This window comes from Sorghum bicolor, chromosome 3, assembly GCF_000003195.3.
Source record: "Sorghum bicolor cultivar BTx623 chromosome 3, Sorghum_bicolor_NCBIv3, whole genome shotgun sequence".
NCBI classification, from domain to species: domain Eukaryota; kingdom Viridiplantae; phylum Streptophyta; class Magnoliopsida; order Poales; family Poaceae; genus Sorghum; species Sorghum bicolor.
The window spans coordinates 61336650-61349115 of NC_012872.2; the positions used below are offsets into that span (position 1 = coordinate 61336650).

Below are 12466 nucleotides of genomic sequence, written 5' to 3' on the forward strand. Positions count from 1 at the left end.
ACCAGTGAGTGGGCCGGAACTGGAAGAGGCGCGTTGTAGATCTCGCGGCCCAGAGAAGTGGCAAACCGGGGGGGCGGGTTCGAGAGTGTACACGAGAGGCACGGGCGGGCCGGCGCAGTCCACCAGGGTGGCGTTTGCTTGTTTTGCCGTGATTCATGTTGGGCTGTCTCTTGAGGTGGAAGATGATTGAGCAAATAAATAATCCACTGCAGATCACAAGATTACTCCTTGGAAGAGATACACATCCTCCTTTTTGCCTCAATTGTGGTTGGCATTTGGTGAGAGGGGCAGAACACACAATCACGCAGACAACACAACCTGAGATAAGAGAGCAACAAAGAGAAGTGAATCTGTTCAAATTTGGTGGCTCATATATGGTCCTCCTCAAACTCGTGAGGCTCAAATGTAGTTGAATCGATACCGAACTTGGTGAATTGGTTTGGGGATTGGCTGAGTAGAATATCAGGTTTGAGAGGGGTTTTATTAGTTTGGGTTACTACAGTTTTGGCACAAAGATGATTAGTTTGGGCAGTGAAATGGTGTCTAATTGAGCTAGAACTTGTTGAGGGTTTCATGGATCTACATTGCTTGTCAATAGAAAACCGCACTTGATCGACCCTTTTGAGCTAGAACAAGTACAAACTACAAAGCCAAATTTGCCTTTTTAATGAAATACAGGCTATCCAGCCTGCTCGAGAAAAAATAAGTACAAAGCCAAATTCCCATAGCTGTTTTATGTTTATATACATCTACCTAGTATACAGAGGATGCGTTGTCCCAAAGCTAAGGACTCCTCAAGCACAAAGCCAAATTCTCCAGCACATTAACATCAAGCATATAGAAACTATGGACACCACAACAGCACCACGGCTCTCGGCAGTGCTAGCCAAACTAAACATACAACACGCAACCCCGGACTGGATCTTTATCTTAATTGCCCTCGTACTATAAACGGACAGCCAAATCCCCATAGCTTCTTCATTTCTGAAGCTGAAGCCTGAAGGCTGGAGCTCATTGAGTTGCGGAGAAATAACTTCCCGATCCCAAAACGGGATTATTCATCGTTGTCGTCAGTGTTGCTTCTTTCACAGCTTCTCTCTGTGTCAGTGACATTGCACAACTTTCTGTGTGCAGCACAGGCCCTCAGGGAGCTCCTGAGGCCACGGGTGTTTATACACATGTTCAAGATGTTAAGATTGCAGACTTCTTCTGCCAGTACTGCTCGAATCTCTGCCTCGCATACTCCTTGTAGTCAAAGTCAATGTCGTTAACGTGGTCCTGCACAAGATGGAAGTTAGAAAACACCAGTGATTTCAGTTTTATAGGGAAAGAATAGAATCATGACGCATGAGCTCACCGAAATTATTCCCCAGAGGCCCCATACTAGATGGCTGGCGAGCATGTACTTATCAATGCGTTGGAGCAGGTTCTCCACAACTTCTGCATCCGGTTCCTCACCTGAAAGGTAGTAATATGAAACAAGAAATTAGGAGATATGGTTTACAAAATACAATCCACTAGGCAAACCAAACCCGTAGTGAAAAGGAATACTTTTGCTTTGAATTACCAGAAATGTTCAGGTAGGTCTTAACGAAGCGCTTCTGCTCATCAACATCTGTCATGCAGAATAGAATAGCACATGAGCAAGGCAGAAAACTGAACCAAGATTCTGCCAACTAAATTAAAGAAGAAAAGAAAAATAACAGTCCATGCATCAGCAGTTCTCTTAGTAATGCAATACCTGGATATCTGCTGTAGTCCAGTATATGAGGCTTTGATGAATGATAGTCTGCTGCCATCTCACAGAAATGGTTAGCAATGTCATATGCAACCGGGTTGAAGCTTGCATACTCAAAATCCTGTGAGAGACGACACTGTTATGAAAGGTTGGTACGAAGCAAAAACACTAAGAACAGAAAGCATAAATCTTCACATAGTAGTAGTCTCCAAAACTAAAACTCTTGCTTTAGCAGAGGCCAGAGGCGTGTGACAACTTCGTATGTCCGGGTTGGAGGGAACACAACAAACACACGCTAACAAATGTGAAATGCAACCCTACACGGTATACCAAAAATGACACAACAGCTCCAACGATTCCTACTTTGCATAAGGCAGTATGTGTTTCTTAATAGAATAGAACTCTTCCTACCTACCCATGTTCAAGATATTCCCATTTCATAGATGTATCCACATTATAGGCACATTACTGATATTTCAGACACCAAAAAGAATATTTGAAGCACAGTTGGTAGGATGTGGATGTGTCACTTACAATGATGGTCAGCACGTTGGTCTCTTCATCAATCATGATATTGCCATACTGAAGATCATTGTGACAGAAACCAATCCATTGGTAATCACCTGAACACTCATTCTCCAATGCAGTAATCTCGTTCTCCAGACTGTCCAACCGAAATTCCTTGGCTTCTTCAGATGGGCACAAGTTCTTGGCAGTTCTGAGCCAGTTCCTAAATTTATGTGAGAAGGTTCAGACTTCAGTCCCGTATTTATAACTTTACATAAGACAGTGCTTCATACAACAATTATTTAGCTATAAAGAACTTACCTCAGTCTGTCCCAAATGAGCACAGATTTGGGACCAGGCATGTCAAGGTTGTGGAATTCTCTCAGTTTAGACGCCACAAGAGCTGAAATTTCCGGATCACGAAGGTCGGCAGCTGACAATGTCTGAAAGAAGTGATCACATTAGCATGTGTGTGATACAAAATGGAAATGGAGGATGGCCTTCGATGGAGAAAAAAAAAAACATTAGCATGTGAAGTGACTAATCAATTCGACAGTCCAATAACATATTTTCTCACTCGGAAACTCAAGCAGAAAACTTTTCATGACAGTTGCATCATATATCATATCACCCATTTTCACCAAGCCAAGAAACCAGCATAAGATGCTCTTTTCTCGACAACGACACAAATAAAAAGGTAAACAAGAATCCAGAAAGTGCTATGGTACTTCTAGTTTTTGGACCATGCATAAGGCCTGAAACTTATTATTGCTGAACTTACTTTGCCACCAGTTCCACCTTTGCCTACTTAGTCATCTACCGCAAGTCCAATTCATTGACTAAAACTTGTGGTTCTCCCGTGAGAGACGTTTCCTCTTGTCGTATGGACAGTGGCTGTGCACTCTAATCTAATTGACAAAACCAACATACTACGGTCCCTTGTTTTTATCATTTTTTTAGAAGTACTACACATCATCTTTAATTGCCGACTCTGCATCACCAAGCTTGTTTCAAGGACAGGGAATTATCAAAGCAACACAGATATCGACTGATATAAAATACTCCTGATTCGCGTGGAAAATAAACACCTGTTATTAATTGTAAAATGAGACAGTTCACTGGCTGATAAAGACTTGACGCTTTAGAACGGTGGAAAGTCATAGAATGCTAGATTCCCACGGCAGAAAATTCAAAGAAGGAGAACCGCGCTGCATTAAATTAGTAGGCCCCATATCGATAGAATCTCAGAAAGTATCAAGAAAAGCGGCGGTTTTATGTGCAAACCAGTATAACTGCTACTAGATGAGATCATTAAATAAGTGCACACAAGAACCTGTACTGCCTCCCATGGCCTTATCTTAGCATCAATTTCAACTAGTAGAATCCGAAAGAAGTAAAAGTAAGAGAAGAATCGATCCTCTAAGAAAAGTAAAAGTGCATGAAAATCCCTAAATTCTGGGAGGAAGCTGTTAAGAGTTCCATAAGGATGCAGATGAACAGAGGAGGGAAAACGAAGCTTGAATTCCTACTCTTGTATAAGTAAGTCTATATAATTTCACGGCAGGTAAGTTTTGCTTAGAGGCGGTAACGAGTAGGTACCCTTGCGTGGATGAACTCCTCGACGCGGCCGTTGGGGAAGCGGCCGAGGAGGCGGGGACCCTGGCCATGGCGGGACATGCACTCGAAGGTGCGCACCTCGTCCTCGCGGTCGAAGAAAAGGTCGACGCCGTCGCCGTAAATCCGCACGAGCACCTTCCTCACCTCCCTCTCCCTCCTAGGCTCCTCCTTCTCGCCGGCAGCGGCAGGGCCGGTGAGCCAGCGCACCTGGTAGACCTCGTTGGTCATGGCACCCTTGAGCGGCACGACCTCCAGCGCGCGGCAGTCCGCCACGTCCGCCCACGCCGCCGCCAGCTCGTGCAGCAGGCTCCGCGCCTCCCTGGGGATCCGCGGCCCCGGCACCGGCACCGGCACCGCCTCCGCCGCCACCGCCACTTGGACCTGGCTCTGGTTGTTCTCGATCGCCACCATCTTGGCTAAATTGCCGCGCGTTATGTCTCTGAAACCCGAGCGAAGAAGATGAATCGGGAATTTGGCGATCTTTCTTATAGAAGTTATTCTTCTTTCTTTGATAAACTAGTTCTTCGCTGTTCCCAATTGAATTTTTTTTCCCCTCTGTTTTTTCCCCCTCTCCCTGATGAATGAGCAGCCTGACGCGATTACAGCGAAGCGAGATTACAGCGAAGCGAGTGTTGTTTGTGCTTCGCGGATCAGGACGGGGTGCCGTATAAATAGAGTCGGTTGAGCGAGGTTTTGCGGCTGCCCCCTCTAATTTTCCATAATTCTGAGAACGCGTGGTCAAACTGTGTACTCATCCCAGTGCGGCTGAGAGCCTGAGGTGGCACGTTAACCATGGTTACTTCGTGCTGAAGGTTTGTGCCATAAAAAAGAACCGTGAGGACTGTTTTGTGGGTCAGCTTCGAGCATCAATCTTGGGGCCTTGTTTAGTTCCAAAAATTTTGTAAAATTTTTTAGATTTTCTGTCACATTAAATCTTTAGACGTATGCATGGAGTATTAAATATAGACAAAAATAAAAACTAATTACACAGTTTGGTCGGAATTGACGAGATGAATCTTTTGAGCCTAGTTAGTTTATGATTGAACAATATTTATCAAATACAAATGAAAGTGCTACTATTCCTATTTTACAAAAAATTTTGGAACTAAACAACATGTTCTTCGCCATGGTATGGTATGGTATGGTTGCTCACATTGAGTAGTAGTGCTCAGTGAAGTGAATTTATGTTAATTGTTGGCTAGTATATGGGTGTTTGGTCAGGGTTTTAAAGTTTAACAGGTAGTATAATATTTTTATTTTATTTGATAATTAGCTTCTAATCATATACTAATTAAGTTTAAAAGATTTGTCTTACAAATTATTCTCTTACTATATTTTTAATTTATTAAATAATTTATATTTAATATATATATATATATCCAAATATTCGATGTGATATGTGTTAAAGTTTAACACCCTGGACCAAACAGGACCTTATTCAACTCTCGTTAGCTTACGGAGCGGAGGGTGCATTCCGGAAAATTATCAAGCAACGGAACGGAGCGGCTGTGACAGCTGCGGAGGGTGCATGCCCCCACTGAGCGGCTCCTCGGTCGTGGCCGCTCATTTTCTGTCGGCGCTTGAGCTGTTCAGTCGCAGAGGAGACAAAAAGTGTCAACGCCAGCACCGGTGGTGGCGGCGGCAAAAAGAACACGTGATGAGATGAGAGACTCCAGGCACAACCTTACTTACCAAAATGTCCGCACTACGTTTCATAAAAAAAACCTTCGTCAATTAATTAGTTAGAAATTCGAAAAATTAAAAGTACTTAAAGATACCAATAGTATTTTCCCAGCTGTGAAATTCTGGCTCCACCAATGATAACAAAGTCACCCATACATAGCCAAATTCGAATTCATCTTCATTGCAAAGACATCAGAGGAAATTAGTAAAGGTTTTGTATCGTTCGGAACAGAGATGTCACGATAACAAAAAAAAAAGACAAGACTTGGACTATTACAACCTATTTCTACTATCTATATTACAGAAAGAAGAATATGCCATGCCAGTGAGGTTATTATTTGCTCACCCATCATGGGTCAAATACTTAACCACAAAATCACTTCAAATATACCTACACGAGATTCGTGATTATGTTTATTTAATTTAAAATCCACCGTGGCTCGTTAGTGTGGAGCCGCCCACACACCAGATACCGTGTGGGGATGAGGGGGCAGCAATAGCTCTGTGGCCCGCGTTACCCACGCGAACATCCAGACACGTCTCTTCCGTAGCCTGTCCACAAACACGTGGCGTGTTCTCATTGTGCGTGGCGGTGCGATCCACTACGACACCGAACAGCAGCACATGCTTGGAAACGGGGAAAATGTGACATCGGAAGGGAGGTCTGTTTGTCTGTATCGTGTGTGTGTTTTTATCTTTTGAAACTCCTGTCTCCGTGTCGGTGTTTTACTCCCGGTCTCTCGAGCAATCTCATCACGCAGCTGTGGCCTTTTGTAGATTCTTCCCATATGTACCTTTTCTGCAGTCTCCAAGGAAAAGCCATGGTACTTTCTTATTTGACAAACATTTGATGTTTTGATGAATCATATCAAACTCATGGAATTTACTACCTCCGACCAAAAAAAATTGTAATTTTAGGTGCATTTTATTATGACAAATAAATATATTATTATGAAAGTATGTTTCATGACGAATCTAAGGGTACATATTTAATACGATAAATATTAGTAATTTTATATAAATTTGGTCAAACTTGACATTCTAAAATTGTATTCCTTTTTTTAAGCCGGAGGGAGTATTAGACTACCAAATAGTTTTCATAATATACAATTTCAACATATAAAAAAAATATGTGTACACGCTTATCTTTACTTATATAATCTCTAGCTATTTGTATAACTATACATTGTATTAGCAAAAGCAATAATGTTCAAAGTTGCACCTCCTCAAAGCTAGCATGTACGAGCTAGTAATATTATTTAGTACTATCTGTTTCGAATTATAAATCATTTTGAATTTTAAGATATATAAATTTTACTATATACATCTAGATATAAACCTATCTAGATATGCGGTGAAATCTATATATCTTTTCTCTATCTCTATCTCTTTCACCTAAAAAGATTGTAACATCACCATCTAACTGGTGATACCAAGTCATGGTCCTTGCTCACCGTGCCCATGTTCAATATGAATCATATTCTATTTGGAGCTCACGTGTCCACGTCCTACTCACTTCTTATGCGAACATTGAACCCATGTGTCCACAACCGACACAAATTTCTCGGAGTTCACGTGTTTATGTTTGATTACTGATGTTCAGTTTAAAAAATAGTGGCATGTGTATAAAGGGCGGGCATATATCTAGTATATATAAAAAAAAAATCAAAATGTCTTATATTTTTAACCGATGAAGTATCCCATCACAAAATGTCTTGTACACGCTTATCTTTACTTTATAAAATCTCTCATGGAGGCAACAGTGGGCTGGGGCACGTGAAGCTCCCTGAGGTGCTGCTTGAATTTTCTGCAGCAGATGTACGAGGAGTTAACATCTGGTTGACCTTTTTTTTGCTAATCGGGCTATATCTATAGAGGCAGAGTATTATCCAGTCTAGGCTCAATGTTCGGCTAACAAAAGAAACCCTATCCCTGCCATCCATCGTGCTCTTCCCCAATCCATTGGCCATCGGCATCTATCGGCGGTGGCAAGCCGCAGTCTGCAGGGGCTCCAGGCAAGCAGGTGATTTGTTTTATGTGAAACTAAGTTTGTGATGGGATGATTGAATGTTTGATTGTCTGATTGTCATGAACTCATGATAGATTGTAATTTTTAGATTTTTAGTATGTTGAAAACAACTTTGTGCAACTATTTTTCAAGTTCAAGTAGCTCAACCCCACATACTAATGAGAGCACAAGTCTTCAGATGAATAATGTGTGCAAACGTCACACACCATCTATTAGTTTCCTAATTTGGCCTTTCGGTATGAATAAATTGCATCCTTTATTTTTCATGATGTATTTGTGCTTTTCATTGTTCTTCGATGTTTTCAATGTAAGATTATTTTAAACTATCATATTTGTCTATTGTGAGGGGTCGTAAGTAGGGCTAAGTCGCTGTACCGCTTTTATTTAGCGCCTCCTAATTTTTTTTTCCCAGTCCCTACTCTCAACTTTGATATTTGGGATATTGCCATTAAAGAACAAAAAAAATAAAGATACTTGCCTCGTCAAATCCACGTCACATTATTTGCCAATCTTATCTCATCTGAAAATACATATTTCTTCATTTGTAATCCACGTCACATTTGTCAATCTTATCTCATCTGAAAATACATCTTTCATTTAATTATAAGAAATAAATGAACAGATGGTTGACATTGACCAGGTAGCAGCGACTTTGGTGCACACCCACACGTACTGGACCAGGAGTTTAGCAGCATGCATGATAATGGTCTGTATCTCGTCACATATACTGACTTTTATGGCCACAGTTGACATTGACCAGGATATGATGATCACTCTGATTTGTGTTTCACATACACTTGGTCTGCCGATCATGCTCATTAGCGTCCGCGCTGCGCGTGACGCGCGCGGAGTCGCTGACAATTTGAGGCTTTTACGTGCGTGTGTTTGGTGTGTTTTTTGAAGCACATCGTCGAGAAGCAAACATCAGTTTCTTCATAATGACATTCGGAAGACCGTGTTTCCCGTGTATCTTATCGAGTTGTGCAACGGAGTAGTATTTTAATTACTTACGTTTAGTTAAACTTAGAAAAAGTTGACATTTGGCGATTGGCTCTTCCGTCCTTGAGGAAAAAAAAGAGCCGACAATGAACCATCACTTTCAAGAGAAAAGCTTTCGCGGGCCTTACATTACAGTGTTAGATGTACTGCTAGGATAACCTCCCCAGCTCATATGGCGAGTGGCGACAACAACTTGGCGTGGCCGGTGTTCGGCCCGGGCCATTGTTAGTAACGAAAAGATCAGCGGGAGGGACGTCACGTCGGGCGTGCCCAAAACGTGTCGCCGCCGATGTGGATCGCCAAGTCAACGTATAGAGACGCGGCCGAGAGTTTTGGCAGCTTCCGGCTCTAAGACCGATCTCTCAATAAAAATTTCATAGAGTTAAGTGGTCCTTTATTGATAAAGAAAGATGATAAAAATTTCATAAAAATAGAGATAGTTTTACCAAGACGATGAAACTCTAATGTACTGTTTTTAAAATACTTCATCCGTCCACGAAAGAATCAATTTATAAAATCTGTGTCAGTCAATTTTTTTTTAAATTTGACTAACTTTATAGAAAAGAGTAACAACATATATGACATAATATGCATATCATATGAAAATATATTTTATGAAAAATATAATGATACTAATTTGATACCATAAATCTCAATATTTTTTCTAGAAATTTGGTCAAAGTTTAAAAGTTTGACTTAAGACAACTCTAGAAATTGACTATTTCGTAGACGGAGAGAGTATAAATATGTTGGAAACTAAGACATAAAATCTCTATTAAGACTGACCTAAGGGCATCCGCAATGATAATTCACAAATAGCTAACTAAATGAGACATAGAAATAATAAAAAATAAACATGCTAGTGAAAAGTAACATGAGTTCTAAAAGATGTGTTTTTAGGAGATCATACTAGACTAGAAAAGTTGCTAACTACTTAATCTCTCTCCTTATCAATAGAATTCTTGTTAGACTAGATATCTGAGAATCGTTGGTGACGCTCCAACTCGGAGGGGCGCCCTGGACTCACAAAGTCACATCCTTTCCTGCCTCCCAGGCACAAGCAGCGTTTTGGTGACGGTCGGCTTTTTTTTTTTTTTTGAAAGAAACGGTCGGCTTTTCTCCGGCGGGTTTTCATATTAACCTGCTGCCGTCGAGAAGAAAAATGTTGCACGCGAGACGCGACGAGAGGCCGTGTGCTGCAGCATGCGTGCGTGGATCACATCAGAGTATCAGACGGTTGGTGGGGTGGTGCTCTCGTGGTGGAATGCCAAAGTCAGAGCTGACGGGCCGGGGCAGGAGCGGTGCGTGGCGACGGACGATAAGAACGACCAACTACTAGGTACTAGCTCTACGAGTACTTGTATCGTAGGTCGGACTTTGTGCAGACACCAGAGCAAAGGCAACGGTATACAGTACTTCCGTAGTACAGTAGGGTTTTTTTTTTTTTTTTTTGTTGCGGCCGTCCTTGAACATTTGTGGACTTGTGGTCTCCTCTTCCGTCTTGCGAATGCCACTCGATCAAATACTGAGGAGTACATCAGGCTCCTTCTGATGAAGCTTTTCTTGAAACGGGAGACGTACATATGCAATAATGCAAAGGCATAATATCGTATCTAAATCGATGGCTATACATGGCCGAAAGACCCTACCGAGAATTGTTCTGATTGCCTCACCATATCATGTTGCCCCCCTGCAACATGCCGAGCTGAAAGCTTTTCGCAAAATCTCCTGCACCATCCGCTTGGAAACACGGGAAAAAGGGAGATTGAGATCCTACCAATTCTCTACCGCAACCGTCGCCGCATACGGAGTGCTCCTACCACACTACTACACTAGCATAGCACAGCATGCATGGATGGTCCTCTGGCCGCCTCTCCGCCAGCCATGTCGCCACCGCCACTTGCCGGATTCCGCTGAAGCCATCAGCGATTGGCACCGCTGCTTTTTTCAGCAAACCGAGCTTCTTTTTCCCCACCCGATCTATAGATGGTCCCCAAATTATGCTCGCCTAGCTAGAAGATGTTTCGATAGATCATCGACACATTCTTTATAGTTTTTGCATGATCGGGCGAATTATGCATGCTCGCCTAGAGTCCATAGATGTTCTCCGGCGAAGCATATAAAAGCCATAAAATAATTAAAGCGGAGTGTTTTGATTCGCGTAGCTCGAGAAGAAAATGCTCTGCAACTGAAAGACTGAAGCCCTTCTTCTCTGGCCAGAGAACTGAGAACCTACTGGTACTGAATACCGTTGCCTTTGCTGCGTCTGGTGGCAGTGGAACAAGATCGGGTAAAGAAGGGCAAAGGCACCGCGCTCGATCGAGATCTTTTCCGGTTTCAAAGCATGTGCTGAGATGATCTATCTTGCCTACATGTGGCCACTAGTGGTTAAAATCATTCTAGGGATTGTCAAAAGCGTCGAGAAAATAGTTCACTTCCTTTCTTCGCCTGCTGAAGAAGTAGGTGCTGATCACTGGTGGCGACAGCGACATCTGCGATCTTTTGCACACCATGACAAGCTGCTGGGTTCCCATCCATCCACCATACTGTACGCGAGATCTGAACACAGCAATGATGAACCGAGAGCGACCGAAAAGCGCATCAGTGTTCAGCAGGCACACTGACAGCGATGGAAGAAGCTTCAGTAGCAGAAGGGATGGAATCGAACGAAAAAAAATCATGTACCGATGGTTTCCGTTTTCTATATTATAATATTGTTTTGAATTTAGTCAAACACAAAATTTGTTATTTTTAATTATTTTTTGTAATATTTAATTACTAAAATATAGAAAAAAAATCTTATACCCACCGTTTTTGTTTTCTATATTGTAATACAGTGGCCAGTGGGCTTAGTGGCATGTAGATTATTATTCCATGATTGGAGTGGCATCAAATTCATCACACGATAAGGTTCATCGTCATAGACCTCAGAAACACTTCGACCCACCGAACAAGAATCCGAGCAGGGGCCAGTGTAATAAGAACAAACAGCAAGAATTGAACAGGGACGAAGAACTTCAGAGACAATTCTGTGCTCCGTCCCATCAGGCCATCACATTGCTTTCGTGAAAGAAATGCCAAGAGCTGAATTGCAGAAAAGACGGTGGAAATATCTTGAGTTTTTGGATCGTAATTATGCGCCTTCTTTTTTTAGGAAAAGTTCTGTGCTTTCTAGGACTAGGAGCCTCTATGTTTATAGAAGCTTCTGAAAGGCCACCAGGCCCTGGGCTCAGGGAGGAGGTGCATGGATGATACGTCGTGTAGAAAAATGGGGCCGAAAGATTAGGGCACAACACCAAAAGTCTTCTAACACGTCACGGGCTCACGGGCGGGCCTGATGTCAGCCCAATTTACCAAGCATCCTTGAAAAAGCGCCAATGGCACGGCCCAGTTCCGCTCAGGAAGATTTTCATAGCTGAGAAAGTACCTACATGCTGAGAAGAGCATCATGGGCGCGTCCCGGGACACCCAGCTGCGGATGCTGGGGATCGTCAAGGTCATGCTGGCCAACCTGCACGGCAAGGAGGACATCTTCGGGCCTTGATTAGATCTAAGATTTTTTTATTTATTTTGACACTATAGTATTTTCGTTTATATTTGATAATTATTGTTTAATTATGGACTAATTAGATTTAAAAAAAATTGCCTCACAAATTACAGATAAGTTATGCAATTAGTTATTTTTTATTTATATTTAATGCTTTATGCATGTGTAGTAGATATGACGGAGAATCTTGAAAAAAAATTTAGATTTGGATGCAATTAAACAAGGGCTTTCTGTGAATCTGCAGCCCTGTTACATGGGTGAAGTGCAAGAGGGAGGAAGACGACGACTGCTACGAGGCGATGCTGAAGGCCAAGATCATCACGCGTTCCGGCGCTGGCTACAACGC

The 12466-nt window shown here is 42.2% G+C and overlaps 1 protein-coding gene across 1 annotated transcript; it reads right to left on the reverse strand.

Moving 5' to 3' along the window:
• On the reverse strand, window positions 644-4509 carry LOC8059185 (probable choline kinase 2). Its single transcript, XM_002458364.2, has 7 exons — window positions 3845-4509; window positions 2567-2688; window positions 2273-2468; window positions 1742-1859; window positions 1568-1615; window positions 1358-1458; window positions 644-1278 (listed from the first exon to the last, which is right to left on the reverse strand). Exons 1-7 carry the CDS (start codon window positions 4271-4273, stop codon window positions 1183-1185), a joined length of 1110 nt encoding a protein of 369 aa, XP_002458409.1. The 5' UTR covers window positions 4274-4509; the 3' UTR covers window positions 644-1182.

What these genes read in the sequence shown, in the direction of transcription:
- LOC8059185 (XM_002458364.2), bottom strand. Translation starts at nt 4,273, where the DNA reads ATGGTGGCGATCGAGAACAACCAGAGCCAGGTCCAAGTGGCGGTGGCG. An exon ending in GACCTACCTGAACATTTCTG is followed by an intron (nt 1,459 to 1,567) that starts GTAATTCAAAGC and finishes ACTACCTTTCAG; the next exon opens with GTGAGGAACCGGATGCAGAA. An exon ending in GCCTCTGGGGAATAATTTCG is followed by an intron (nt 1,279 to 1,357) that starts GTGAGCTCATGC and finishes CATCTTGTGCAG; the next exon opens with GACCACGTTAACGACATTGA.